Genomic DNA, 13,421 nt, shown 5'->3' on the forward strand with positions numbered 1-13,421 from the left:
CATACCTATGGCTGATTCATGTTGATGTGTGGCAGAAACCAACACAGTATTGTAAAGCAATCATCCTCCAATTAAAAATAAATGAAATAAAAAAAAACCCACCTAAATTTATCAATGAAAAGAGGACCTCAACACATACGTGGGTCTATGCATTCACTACAAGAGAGTAGAAACTCAGGGCAGCATTATTCCTCAATAAACAGCATCAAGAGCACCATCTGTCTGTGGGAAAGTAATCACTCCAGGTCACACAATGCCCAGGAGTAAACCCAGAATTTGAGACCCACAAATAAAGACTGCAGGGGGATGGACGTCCCTGGGGTCCAGTGGTTGAGAATCCACCTGCCAGCGCAGCAGGCGGTGGTTTGATCCCTGGTTGGGGAACTAACATCCCACACATGCCGCAACTAAGACCCAAGGCAGTCAGAAAAACACTACATGGGGACTCCTAAGAAATACAAAACATGGGAGAACTGTTTTGTAATTTGTGCCTAGGATACATAAAGAACCCCTAAAACTCAGTAATGGAAGACAAATAACCCAGTTACACAAGAGGCAAAGGACCTGTGCACAGACACATATCAGGTAACCCACAGACAGCTGGCAAGCCCCCATGCTCACCACCACCAGCACCTGGCAAGGGAACTGGAACCACAGCGCCACCACTGGCCACCCTGTACCCCCTCCCCGTCCCCCAGGCCATAAGAACCAGTGTTGGCAAGGAGGTGGAGACACTGGGACCTCTCTATGGGGCTCAGGAATGAGAAACGGGGCAGCCACAGGAAAGACAGTCTGACAGCTTTCTCCAAAGGGTGACCAGAGCTTCTATCAAGACTAATTCTACTCCAAGGTACACACCACACCCAGAAAAATAAATACAACCACAGCAATGTGTACCTGGACGCTCAGAGCAACACTACTCACAATGGAAATAACCCAGGTCCATCAACCAAAGAAACACAGTGTCCACACACAGGAGCGTCCCTCAGCCAGGAAGAGGAGAGAAGCCCTGACATTCGCTACCATGTGGACAGACCCTGAGAACACGATGCTCAGGAAAGAAGCAGACACAGAAGGACACACAGGGTGTGATTCCACTGATGGGAAACGTCCAGAACAGGCAGATTGACAGAGTTAGTGGTAGTTGGGCTGGGGTGACTGCTAACAGGATGGGGCTTTCTTTTAGGGTGATGGAATGTTCCACAGTTGACTGTGGTGCACAACTGTGCATGTACTAACAATCACAGAACCATGAACTTTAAACGGGTGAACTGTATGGTACGTAGATCTCGTGTCAACAAAGCTATTAATTAAAAATACAAACAATGGCACTTAGCCTGGGGAGGGAGGCCTCTGAAGTTAGTATAGAGGAAAACTAGGTAGTGTGACCTCCAACTTCTATGGAACAAGAGCACCAAGAAGCAAAGCTAGAGGGCATGCTGGAGCCCCACCCCTGTCACCCCTCCAGGGGAAGTGGGCAGTGACTCTGTGGAGTGGCCTAGAGCCTGAGCAAGGCTGCTCACAGCAAACCCAATGTTGTTTTGCCTTGGTCTTCAGATGAGTGAACTTATTACTCAAAATAGCTTTAATTGTTTAAGATGCCCAGCATTCCAAAGCAACCAAATCCCAGTTTCCATCTCACCACCACTGTCCTCAGAGCCCCTGGACAGGCAGCATCAGGGCCACCATGGGGGACACAGCAAGGGGAGACCAGAGAATGCCGGGCCACCCTGAGGTGTCCTGGCCCCTCCAGAGGCACCATCAGCTGGGATCCAAGGCCAGGGCTTGGCATCCAGGAGAGGCTGCAGGGACTCTCAGCCCAGGAAAGGCAGATCCAAGGCATGAGGCAAAGTGCCCTAGGATCCAGGGGGAGCAGAGGCAAGCTTCCCAAGGCAACCAGCTCCCACACTCCTGGCCAGGAGCGGCGGGAGTGGGGTGGGGTGAGGGGGTGGTCACGACCGTCTCTCTGTCCCCCAGGGGACATGCTGGGAGAGAAACAGGCAGTTAATCATGTGATCTGTGACTGTTCGTCACAGAAGCTGGGCACAACCAGGCCGGAACTGGGGCTGCCTCCAGAGAGGGAAGTGGTGGGGCACGCTCACAGGAGTGGGATGAACGCCACTGCCTGGCCCCTCGACGCCAGCTGTCTGTCCTCAGGCAGCTACTGTACCAGCCGGTAGGTGATGTACCTGCCCGCAGTCTCGCTCGGCCGGATGATCTTCACCACCTAGGGGCAGAAAGCAGAGCTGGAGCAGTGCAGGAGCAGCAGCCTGGGGTTCCCTCCACCCTGCCCAGAAGCCCTGGCTCTAGATCCACCCTGGGATGGCTTCTTACCTGTCCGCGCTTTATCCCAAAGTACCGTGCCACAGGGTCTCCTGCCTGGATCCTGGGCAGCTGGTTCTCTCGGAGTTTACTGGGTAGCAGGTCAGGGAAAAGGCCTTGCTGGACTGACTGGGGGTCTGGGGTTGGGGTGAAAGGCAGGGTGGGGAGAGGAGCTGGGCCCAGTCAGGGGCCAGAAAGGATACTACCGGGCCAGCAGCTCCGTCACCTCTTCCTTGGTCATGACCACATGCTCCGGGACCAGCTGTGAGAAGAGAACCCGGTTTCCATGGGGCAACAGACCCCGGGAGCCCCCAGGGGAGGGGTACAGCTCGGGCTCCAGGTGTCTGCGCCAGTCCTGATTCCACACTGGGAGGGAAGGAGTGGGTGTCTGGAGCCTACACACCTGCCCTGCAGATGGGCCACAGTGCACAATCCAAGGACCCAGGGCTCCAGGGGAGATAGAAACTGCACCCTGCCCCCCAACTCCTGACTGAAGGCTGGGTCCCCCTACCTTCTTTCCACACTGGGGGGTCCCCAGACGTATGCTGTTCCTGAAAAGGTGAGGGGCTGGGGGGTGGGTCTCCAGTCTCATCCCACCCGAGACCCCGCACAGTTACCTCGTGCTCTGTGATGTTGATGAGCAGCTCCTGCTGCAGAAACTGCTCCAAGATGTACTTGGGTGCCATGTCAACCAGGGACTGGAAGAGACGTCAACCCTCAAGTGCAGCAGGGGTGGCCGCCCGCCCCCGTGTGGCCCCCAGGCCCGCCCTAACCCAGCTCCTCCTTGTGGGCAGCTGGCACCCTGGAAGTGGAGCAGGGTTTACCCTTGTGGCTCAGAAAGACATCTCGCATCATAAATTGGGAAACCCCATCCAACTCCGCCCAGGATCTCAGCACAGTAATAAGGCCTTGGTCTCACATCAAGAAAGGTGAGCACCTGTCAGGATGCTCCGAGAGTTGCTGGGAGCTAGTGCGGCAGCCGGTCCCTGGGCCTGGGGACAGAGGTGCTGGCCGGGCTCCGTCCCACCCCAGCGGGGCAGGCTTACCTGCTTGGCAGAGGGCGTCATGCCCTGCTGCACCACAATGAGGGCACGCGTGATGTTCTCCTCCTGCATGCGCTGACAGTACACCTTGATGGTCTTGATGCCCACCTTGGGCTCCTCTGCAGGCAGAGCACAGGCTGGTCAGTGCTGTGGGGCCCCTTCCAGTCGGGCACCCAGGTTCTAACCTGGCTCTGCCAAGGCACTGCGGTGCCACTCCCACTCTCGGGCCTCAGCCTCCCCGTGTGCAAAGCAAGAACCAGGCAACTGGTTCCCAGAATTGGGGGGATGGCTGCCTCCAGGTCACATGGGAGCTGACAGGTGCCCTGGGCCCCTTGGACCTCAGGGACCTCTTCTGGAAGTGGGGTCTGGGAGTCTGGGCTTGCCCAGGGCTCAGTGGCTCTGAGGTTTGGGAAGCCCTGGATTAAGTGGTGTAGTCTGGGGGTTCATGAGACAAGGGCTGGGGTTCTCAGAGATGAGCTGAGGTGAGATGACCCAGACAGCATGGTCCTGCCAGACACATATCACCCATCTCCATGCTGCAGCAGTGGGGGTCCTCACGATCTTGGCAGCAGGCAGGGCCTGCCACAGAACAGCTGGACCCTAGGAGCCCAGCAGGTCAGCGCCTAAGGCAGCCCCAGGGTCTGTGTGCAGTACGTCCGCCCCCTCAAGCTGCTCTCCTCACTTCCCATTCCACTAACCCACTCTGCCCCCAAAGTCCCTCTGTTGGGATCCTGGCCCTAGAATCTCAGAATGAAACTGTATTTGGAAATGTGATCTCTAGGCCCAGAGAGAATGGGTGGGTGATCGAGAAGAGGGAAGCTGGAGAAGGGGTCCCCACAGCAAGGAGGGCAGGGGGCAGAAGGATGAGGGTGGGTGCCTGATTCTGGGGCGCACAGCAGGTGGCTGTTGTGAGCTGGCCCCGAGCAGCCCTCACCTGGGAAGAAGACAAACATCTGGTCGGTGGGGTCATCGTTGTGCGCCACTAGAACCGTGAGGTCCGTGCGCCTCGGCCGCCCTTCACTGGGCTTGTCCCCAAACTGGGCCTTGAACTCCTCCAGCGTCTGGTCCAGCTCGTCCTGGGTCACCAGGTAGCCACGGTCGTGGCACAGCTGCAAAGAGAAAGGGCAGGTGATCACACAGTGGAGGTGGGACAGCAGCCAGAGCTCCGGTAGGTGAGGCCACCGCAGAGGAGACTGGGGAAAGGCCTGAGATGCAAGGGAGGATGTTGAGTCCAGAGCCAGGCCCCAGGGCGTAGGTCTGACAGGTACAGCAGGCTGGGAGGGTGCTGGCTGGGAAACCAAGTGAAAGCCTGAGGCTCAGCAATTCAAGGTCCTGCTCAGAAACTGGGGCTCTGTGAGCACACGGATTAGGTGAGGACCCAGACAGAGAAAGGAAGGTTGGAGATGCCACCCAGCCCTGCCCACATCCCCCACCCCCCGCCGAGTCTCCATTCAGAGACCTGGGTCTCCTCTCCCGAGGCCCCGACACCATCAGGTAGAAGCGCAGCTGCTCCAGCCCTGTCTTGGGTAGCTCTGCCAAGCGTTGGAGAGGCTGGGTCACGGCCTGGCCTTAGCTCCAGCACGATTTCCAGGAGGCTGGGTGCTCTTGATCAAGGCCCCAAGTCTTTGTGACATCACACTGGACCCCTCTCATAGGGTAGCTTAAAGCATGTGGTACACAGAAAAAGCTGGTATGACTGCTGTGACACTGAGAAAGAGTTGGTGGGCAAGGCATCTAAGTAGCCACCAGACAGCGGTCAGACCAGCCCACCAGGGTTCCTTCCACCGTCAAGAACCTGGGATTCCGCGTTATGCACTTAAGGTGGTGCTGGTAAGACAGACTGGGAGCTGGGACCCTTTGCTGCAGCGCCTGCACTTGGACAAATGTCTCCTCCAGCAAGAGAATACCCATAAACTATGTGGGACTAAAAATAACTGTGCACTTGCCCAGCTGGAGCAAATTATAAACAACAAAAAGTCATAAACTACGCTGCCACTTCTGAGGGGCTGGGAGCAAAAGCTGGGTGCCAGGCGTGATCCCTGCACGCTGCAACACCCAGAGGGCGGGCAGACCACCCAACTCATCACTCTGGTATGACCCCTGGACCCGCGCCCACCCTCACCCCAGTCAAGACGAGCTAGGAAGGGTGCCTGTTGCTTGTTTTTGCTCCCTCCTGCTGCAGCATAAGCTCCAACAAAGCCTTGCCTGAACTTCTAGTCTGGCCTGTTACCAACTCTTACTGATTAAGGACTTCAAGGATCAGGGGCTATAACACCACAACCTTCCAGGAACACAAACACACGGCGACCCAGCATCTCCCGCCTTCCCTCCCTCCAGCCGACCGAGATCCTGACCCCTTCTTGGGGGGCTCTGGGGCTCGACTCCTCCGCTCCAGCCGCGCGGCTGCGAGTGAAGAGGCTCGTCCCCATCAGCGGGCCCTCGCACCCGCCGTTCACGCCTCGGCCGCCGCGTGCCCAGTTCGTCTGGCACAGCCAGGCCCGTCCTCACCGTGTTCTCCAAGGAGGGCGGCCCCCGCGCGGCTCACCTGCATGATGGTCTTGCGGATTTTCCACAGCCGGTATGTCTCCTCCTCGTCGTCCATGATTGCCGCCGCTCTCACACACAGCGCCTGCCAACGGCACGACCCGCGCCCACCGTGCCTACGCCCAGTCCTGATCAGGCCCCCAATACGTCGTCTACCCGTGCAGGGCTGTCGCAGGCGAACGCCTGAATACAGCGACCTTCGGGAGCGGCACTGCCAAGGGCAGCCCTAGCCTTACTAAAGCTGCGGTTGGTTGCGCGAGCAGCTTTCAAACAGCACCTCCCACCCGCCCCTCGGAAGTTCTCGCGATGCTTTGACGCAAGGCCTCTCGGGAGTGGTGGTTTTTGCTCAACGCCAGGCTGGAGAGACTGTTTAGATTCTGGAGAGACTGAGGAGCCTTCGTTTTCCGTTTTGCATAATGGAAAGAATAACGTGTCCCCCATTTTAGAGGGTCTAAAGAGATGCTCGTACTTGGGAGGAGCTTGGTATAGTTCCTGGTGCTTATGAAATGCACCCATCTCTCTTTTCCCCCTTTCCTGTCCCCTGAGCCCCAGCCCAGCCCCTGCTTGGATACGCCACAGACCCCCAAGAGTGCACAACCTCTGCATCTGCCCTTCCCCTCCGAGTTCATTCAGGAGGTTTGCTCAGACCTGCTCAGCCCAGCTTACTTGTGTCAGTAACTTTTCATTCAGTAATATATTAATTCAATGATTCAATATTTAATGAGGAGCCAAAGGGACAGGGAACAAAACAGACCAAGCATCCTTAAATGCCAGGGAGAGACAGGACAGAAACAGTGGACATAAGTAAACGATACAGCGTGTTAGAAGGAGACAGTGCTGTGGAAGAAAAAATAGAGCAGTCTCAAATGTGGTCAGGGAAGGTTCCAGCAAAAACCCAAAGGGTGAGAGGGTAGAAGCCCTGGGGATGTTAAGGAAAGTGTATCAGGTGGAGGGTACAGTGTGTGCAAAGGCCCTGAGGCCTAGTGTGTTGGCAGCAAGGAAGCCTGTGGGTCAGAGGGTCAGGTGGGGCAGATCCTGGGAGCTCTTGCTGGTTGGGTTTGAGAAGTTTTTGTTTGCAGCCATTTTCAGCATCTCCGCAGGGCAGAAACAGGGAGACCAAGGAGTGGGCTAGGGGGGACCATCCTGGCCAGAGATAGACGAGGCTTCAAGTGAAGGGTGAGCTGTAGGCAGGTCCAGGGTGTCCGGAAGGCAGCGCTCACAGGATCTGTAGGTGGACAGGATGTGGAGAGACAGAGACAAGCAGAGGAGGAAGAACAGACCTCGCTGGGGAGGTGTAGGAGGCAGATCAGGAGCAGCTCTTGGACATGGTGAGCTTGGGACTCCTGGGGAACCCTATGGGGAGACATCCAGGGGACAGCAGGGTACAAGCCTGAAACTCAGGATGAGCTTGGAGTGGAGACTGACATGGATGTTGTAGGCGCACAGTGCAGACTGGAGTTGAGAGTCTGATGAGGTCATGGAGCGCATGGGAAATCAGGCCTGAGCCCTGAGGCTGGGAGGAGGGGAGGAAACAGCAGAAGGCAAAGAGATGTGGCTACCTGGGCTCCAGTGCTGGCTGTGTGACCTGGGCACATTACTTAACCTCTCTGTGCCTCAATGTCCCCCTCCCCCTTTGTAGAACAGGGGCAAGAGAACAGGGGCAAGAACAGCACCCACTGCGTATGTACTTGGCTGAAGATTGCAGGGTGCTGGTGCTACCTAAGTGTTCCTGAAACAGAATAGAGGGTGGGTAGAAACCAGGTATCCTGGAGCCAGGTGAAGGAGGTGTCTGGAGGAGGGGGGAATGGAGCAGCTGTCAAAGCAGGTCTGCGGACTGAGCAGGGGATTGGACTGGACCACACAGGGCAGATCCAGGGAGGGGGGTTCTTTCTTTATGGGAGGCAAGAAATTGGAGATGTGGATATAGTAGGGAGAGAGGCGGTCTAGAGTGGGTTTTATCTTATTTATTTTTGGCTGCATTGGTATTAGCTGCTGAGCATAGGCTTTCTCTAGTTGTGGCGAGTGGAGGCTACTCTCTAGTTGTGGTGCACAAGTTTCTTATTGCGGTGGCTTCTCTTGTTGCAGAGCATGGGCTCTAGGGTGCCTGGACTCAGCAGTTGTGACGCACAGGCTTAGTTGCCCTCCAGCATGCTAGATCTTCCCGGACCAGGGATCGAACCCATGTCTCCTGCATTGGCAGGTGGATTCTTAACCATTGAGCCACCAGCGATGTCCTAGAGTGAGTTTTAAGACAGAAGAAAGAGTGTCTTTGATGGGCAAATCTGAGTGGGGGAGGGGGCAGAACTGCTGGAGGCTCCCGAGGGCAGCCTGGATGTAACCCAGGGAAAGTCCAGGTGTGGGTGGCAGGGGGTGTTAGGTGACCTTGCTGTTACTTGGGGCAGGGAAGAGGGGAGAATGGGCTCACAGGAGCAGGTGGGCCCCACCCCATCGCCCATGAATCAGAATTCTGCTTGTGACTGCATGACCTCAGCAATGGGACATGGAGTTGCAACTTTCTCCTGGGAACCCACCACCATGCAGCTCTGCCAGTTGGCAGAGCCCAGGGGTCAGAAATCAGGCCACCACCCCCACACTCCTGGCCAGGGATGTGAAATCCAGCAGCAGCTGTGGGGAAGCCTGGCAGCTCCTTTTAACACTTAAAGTGACCATGTGAGCCAGCAATTCCACTCCCGGGTGCATGCCCAGGAGAAATGAAAACATACGGCCACGCAAAAAGTCTTATACAGCATCACAAAGCCAAATGGTACAACAGCACAATAGTCATCAATGGATACATGGGTAAACACAATATAGTCCATTCATATCATAGGATATTACTCAGCCATGAAAGGAAGCACTGACACACACTATAATGTGGATGAACCTTGAAAACATGATGCTCATAGAGAGAAGCCTCACACAAGAGGCCACCTAGTATATGACTCCATTGATGTGAACAGTCCAGAACAGGCAAATCTGCCCAGACAGAGTAGATTCATGGTTGTCAGGGGCTGAGGTAGGGAGATTGAGGAGACAGGTAATGGGGACAGGGTTTCTTTTTGAATGACATAAGTGACACAGAAAGCAAAGAGGTGCTGTCTAATTCCACTCACAGGAATTTTAATGGGGACAGGAATAGATGGTGGGTGCCAGGGGTTGAGGTGGGTAACTACAAATGGGGATGGAGTTTATTTTGGGGTGATAAGAATGTTCTGGAATTGGATAGTGGTGATGGTCCCACAACATTATGAATATTCTAAAAATCACTTTACTGTACGCTTTGGTGAAAATGGTGAATTTTATGTTATGTGAATTTTTTGTTGTTGTTATGTGAATTTTAAACTCAAAGGCCACCACAGGGGCGCCTTCCTGGAGCCTGGCTGGGGCTTCCCCAGGATCTGTAAGGGGAGGAATGTTTGGAAAAGCAGCGAATCCCCAGGCACAAAGCCCTCCCAGAGCCAGTGGAACCACAGCTGGCAGCTTGTCCTGCCCCATCTGCTCTCACTGTAGCTGGTATGAAGTCAGGAATGGGATGAGACCTTGCCCATGTCTCCCCTGCAGTGGGCTCCATGGGGAGGGGGAGTCATCCTAAGCTATTTTCCTGGAAACCCTCAAGTAACCAAGCAGAGGGTGGCTATCTTCATGACAAAGTTACAGATCCCATCATAAGGGAAACTAGGAACAGCTGTGTCATTCTAAGGGCCACTCAGACTGGCTGGTGTGGACATTGACACCCAGTGCTGCCCACCCCCCACCCAGGGCAGAAGTGAGGGGGCATTTCCTGAGAAGTGATAGCTAAGCTGAGACAATGGGGGCTCCAGCAAAGATGTGACTTCAGAACTCACCGGCTCTGGTTGATCAGGCTGAGAGGCAGAAGTACATGAAGGCTGTTGTGCAAGACAGGAGTGTGGCAACCTGGCCCCAGGGATCCTGTCACCTTTGCCACCAAATGCGGCCTACTAAGCCCCCTGGGGCAGGCCTAGGTTGCAGGGTGTGTGTGTGTATATGTGTGTGGGGGAGTTCCCCCAAATGAGCCCAGCCCCAACAGTTCTGCCCCCAGGCCTCTGCAGAAACGTCCACGGGGAGGATCCAAGAAGAGAGAAACTGACCAGCACAAGCTGAAACCATCCTCCTGACCGCAGGTCAACGTCCTTCCGCGGCTGGGGGTGGGGGGCAGTCAGGCGGGCTGGGCTGTGGAATTCCGTGACTCAGGTCCCGAGAATGGGGTGGGCCTGCTCTCTGGGCGGTGGCCCAACGCCTGAGCCTCGAGTGGAAATGCGCCAGGAGCCAGATCAGTGGGCGCTCTGTCCCCAACCGCGTGCACTGGTGCTGTGTCACGTTAGAAGTGACAGCAGATCCCTCTGGTCTTGTGTTTTCCTTTCTAAGCACACACCTGCGCGTCCGCTCAGAGAAGGGGGCGGGACCACAAGGTAACTGCCTAAGCTTCCCTTCCCCCCCAAGGCTCACGTTCACTTATATAAGCGGCTAAGCCAAGCTAAGGTCCAAGGGCGGCGACCTTAGGCCGTGCGCTGATGGCGCATCCTGCGGCAGCGCCACCGCCATCCGGGCCTGTCGCCAACGGTGACCTCCAGGCCCTCGTAGCGACACCGCAGCCCAAGTGGGGGTAGTCCGACGCCCAGCGTGGTTTTATTTACATTTTAAAGAAACAAATACGTTTTCAGTAAGCTGAGGCATGTTTTCTGAGAGTTCGAGCGAACCTTTCCCCCCACCACCCCGATCCCCTGACACGGGCTTCCAGTAGTATCTCAAGTTGTCGGGCATCCTTCAGTGCGGATAACTGTCCTCAACCCACCTCCGCGGCGCCTGCGTGGACGCGACCACCCGCCCGCGCACGAGCATGCGCAGTCACACATAGCGAAAAAACCGCAGCCCGGCCCAGGCCCCGCCCCACCAGCCTCACTGCGGCCTCCCATTGGCTGGTGTGGGCACGCGTCTGCGACGCCTGAGCATCCGACCAGTGAGAGTGTTGCTGGGCGTGGCGTAGGGCGGGGAGGTGAGGCCCACCGGCGCGCGTCCATTGGCCGGTTCGGCGAGGGGAGGAGCGCTGCTTTCCCGGGCCCCCCACCGCCGAGATGAGCTTTAGCCGTCTGTATCGCCTGCTGAAGCCAGCGCTACTTTGCGGGGCTGTGGCTGCGCCGGGCCTGGCTGGCACCATGGTGAGTGCGGCGCCGCCGGCCGGCCAGCGGGCCGTTGGGCGGGCGCGCGACCTGCCTTCTGGCGACCTTGGGCGGGGGGCTCCAGCGGCCCCCTCCGCGGCCATCCGGACCGTGGCTAGAGCGCGGGCGGGGGTCACGGTCCGAGTGTGGGTCGGGGGCCGAGGCGGCGTCCGGGGGGCCGGGGACAGGGCTGGGCGGTCGGAACCCACTGTTGGAAGCCCCTGACGCGCACAGGCTGCTGTATCGGGGCAGCTGCGGGTGGCGCCGTCGGCCTCTGGCTCTCCGACTGCGGCTTGGAGAGCGGGGGCGGCCGAAGGGGTGGAAATCCGGGATCACGCGCCACGGGTCGTCACTGCCCCTCCCCCGCCCTGCGCGCCCCGGGGCCCCTTGCGGTGGCGTCACAGAGGAGCGGCCTGGCGCCCTTGGCTACCAGCCCTTTGTCCCCGGGGCCCGGCTCTCGGTGGGCACAAGTTCAGTCAGAGACCTGCGGGCATGGGCCGCGCAGCCGCCTGCTCCCCGGGTCGTCGCGGGCAGCGGCGCCGGTTGCCGGCCGGGCGACGGCGCCGAGCCCCCCGAAGGCGGAGGGCTCGGATATGCCGTCGCAGGAGGGCGCGCCCCCGGCGGAGGAGGCCAGCTCCTGAGAGCCCTGGGCTGGCGGGACCCCCGGCCGGGGAGAGCGGCTGCGCCACTGAATCCCAAGACCCGGTGCGCACAGAGGCCCCCACACCCAGCGGCCTCCCCCATCCGCTGGGGCACCTGGCAGGGTCCCGAGCCCTCCCTAGGTTTCAATGACTCCTGCCCAATGCGCCCTGTTGTACAGGGGAGGCTTTGAGGAAGAGCCTCACATTTTGCTTAGTCCCAGGGCCCGGGTTTTTCTCCCTTAGGTACCCTGGGCTGGGCGAGTGGGGCGAGCGGCTGCGGGCGCCACGCCCCGAGGTCAGTCGGCCGCTAAGCCAGCTCTTGCCTTGCAGTGCGCGTCCCGCGACGACTGGCGCTGTGCTCGCTCCATGCATGAATTCTCAGCCAAGGACATCGACGGGCGCATGGTTAACCTGGACAAGTACCGGTGGGTCCTTGCCCACTTAGTGGGGGCGGCGGGGGTAAGGTCGTGGCCCTGACCTGACCGCCTCATCCCATCTCCAGGGGCCACGTGTGCATCGTCACCAATGTGGCCTCGCAATGAGGCAAGACTGAAGTAAACTACACTCAGCTGGTCGACCTGCACGCCCGATACGCCGAGTGTGGTTTACGGATCCTGGCCTTCCCTTGCAACCAGTTTGGGAGGCAGGTGCGTCGTGGCTGGCCCTGGATGTCCCTGTGTGTCCCTTTGTGCTGGCTGGGGAGAGGAGCTGTCTGTGGAAGCCGGGACTGAAGAGGGTATAGGCCCCTCCCCACTCACCGCCCCCCCCCCCCAACCTGGGTCTACACAGGAGCCAGGGAGTAATGCGGAGATCAAAGAGTTCGCCGCTGGCTATAACGTCAAATTCGATATGTTCAGCAAGATCTGTGTAAATGGGGACGACGCCCACCCTCTGTGGAAATGGATGAAAGTCCAGCCCAAGGGGAGGGGCATGCTGGGAAAGTGAGTTGGGGACGCGGGGACGGGGGAGGACAGGATGGCTTTCCCAGGGCAGTGGAGGGGGGATCTGCAACTGTCAAGGGATTCCTCACAACCTCATGCTTCTCTTGTAGTGCCATCAAATGGAACTTCACCAAGGTAAGGGGGGTTAGATGCCCTGGCGGGGTGGACAGACACAACCACCAGCCACAGCTGTGCTGCTTTGAGAGTCCAGAGCCATGGGGATGGCAGCTGGGGGCCACTGGCTCACCTCAGCCCCACGGTGGCCTCCTTGCAGTTTCTCATTGACAAGAACGGCTGTGTGGTGAAGCGGTACGGTCCCATGGAAGAGCCCCTGGTAGGTGCCTGTCCGGGGAGCCCGCTGGGGGGACTCAGGAAAAGGCGCCCCTCACCCCCTTCTCCCCCGCAGGTGATAGAGAAGGACTTGCCATGCTACCTCTAGCTCCACAAGGTGCTGCCCCTACCCAAGCCTGCTGCCTGTGTTCTGAGGAGCCTTCCCCTGGTGCCTATGACGGTCTGTCTGAAAACCAGCCCCTGGTGGGGCAGACCCGAGAACCTGGCGTGCACTCCTGCCGGAGGAAGGTCCCTTGGCCTGGCTGCGGCTTGGCAACCCCACCCCTGACTGCCTTGTGGGAATAAAATGTACAACACAACACAGATTGGCTTGCTCCTGGCTTTTGCTAACCCAGGGCTCAGAGGGTGGGGGCAAGTGGGAGGTGGAGTTCCTTCGGGGTTCAGAGGGCTGCACGTGTCCTT

The 13,421-nt window shown here is 58.0% G+C and overlaps 2 protein-coding genes across 2 annotated transcripts; one reads left to right on the forward strand and one right to left on the reverse strand.

Annotated features, from left to right (window-relative positions):
* Positions 1 to 1,252: 1,252 nt before the first annotated feature.
* On the reverse strand, positions 1,253 to 6,104 carry POLR2E (RNA polymerase II, I and III subunit E). The gene is made up of 7 exons (XM_061151196.1): positions 5,911 to 6,104; positions 4,300 to 4,474; positions 3,369 to 3,484; positions 2,940 to 3,020; positions 2,526 to 2,584; positions 2,335 to 2,413; positions 1,253 to 2,227 (listed from the first exon to the last, which is right to left on the reverse strand). The coding sequence occupies exons 1-7, from the start codon at positions 5,965 to 5,967 to the stop codon at positions 2,162 to 2,164; spliced, it is 633 nt and encodes a 210-aa protein (XP_061007179.1). The 5' UTR covers positions 5,968 to 6,104; the 3' UTR covers positions 1,253 to 2,161.
* Positions 6,105 to 10,932: 4,828 nt separating this feature from the next.
* GPX4 (glutathione peroxidase 4) lies at positions 10,933 to 13,322 on the forward strand. Its single transcript, XM_061151197.1, has 7 exons — positions 10,933 to 11,086; positions 12,058 to 12,152; positions 12,230 to 12,374; positions 12,517 to 12,668; positions 12,779 to 12,803; positions 12,943 to 13,002; positions 13,075 to 13,322. The coding sequence occupies exons 1-7, from the start codon at positions 11,003 to 11,005 to the stop codon at positions 13,105 to 13,107; spliced, it is 594 nt and encodes a 197-aa protein (XP_061007180.1). The 5' UTR covers positions 10,933 to 11,002; the 3' UTR covers positions 13,108 to 13,322.
* The last annotated feature ends 99 nt before the right edge of the window (positions 13,323 to 13,421 follow it).

This window comes from Dama dama, chromosome 9, assembly GCF_033118175.1.
Source record: "Dama dama isolate Ldn47 chromosome 9, ASM3311817v1, whole genome shotgun sequence".
Lineage (NCBI taxonomy): Eukaryota > Metazoa > Chordata > Mammalia > Artiodactyla > Cervidae > Dama > Dama dama.

What these genes read in the sequence shown, in the direction of transcription:
- POLR2E (XM_061151196.1), bottom strand. Translation starts at nt 5,967, where the DNA reads ATGGACGACGAGGAGGAGACATACCGGCTGTGGAAAATCCGCAAGACC. An exon ending in TCAACATCACAGAGCACGAG is followed by an intron (nt 2,585 to 2,939) that starts GTAACTGTGCGG and finishes CTCTTCTCACAG; the next exon opens with CTGGTCCCGGAGCATGTGGT. An exon ending in ACGGAGCTGCTGGCCCGGTA is followed by an intron (nt 2,414 to 2,525) that starts GTATCCTTTCTG and finishes CCTGCTACCCAG; the next exon opens with TAAACTCCGAGAGAACCAGC.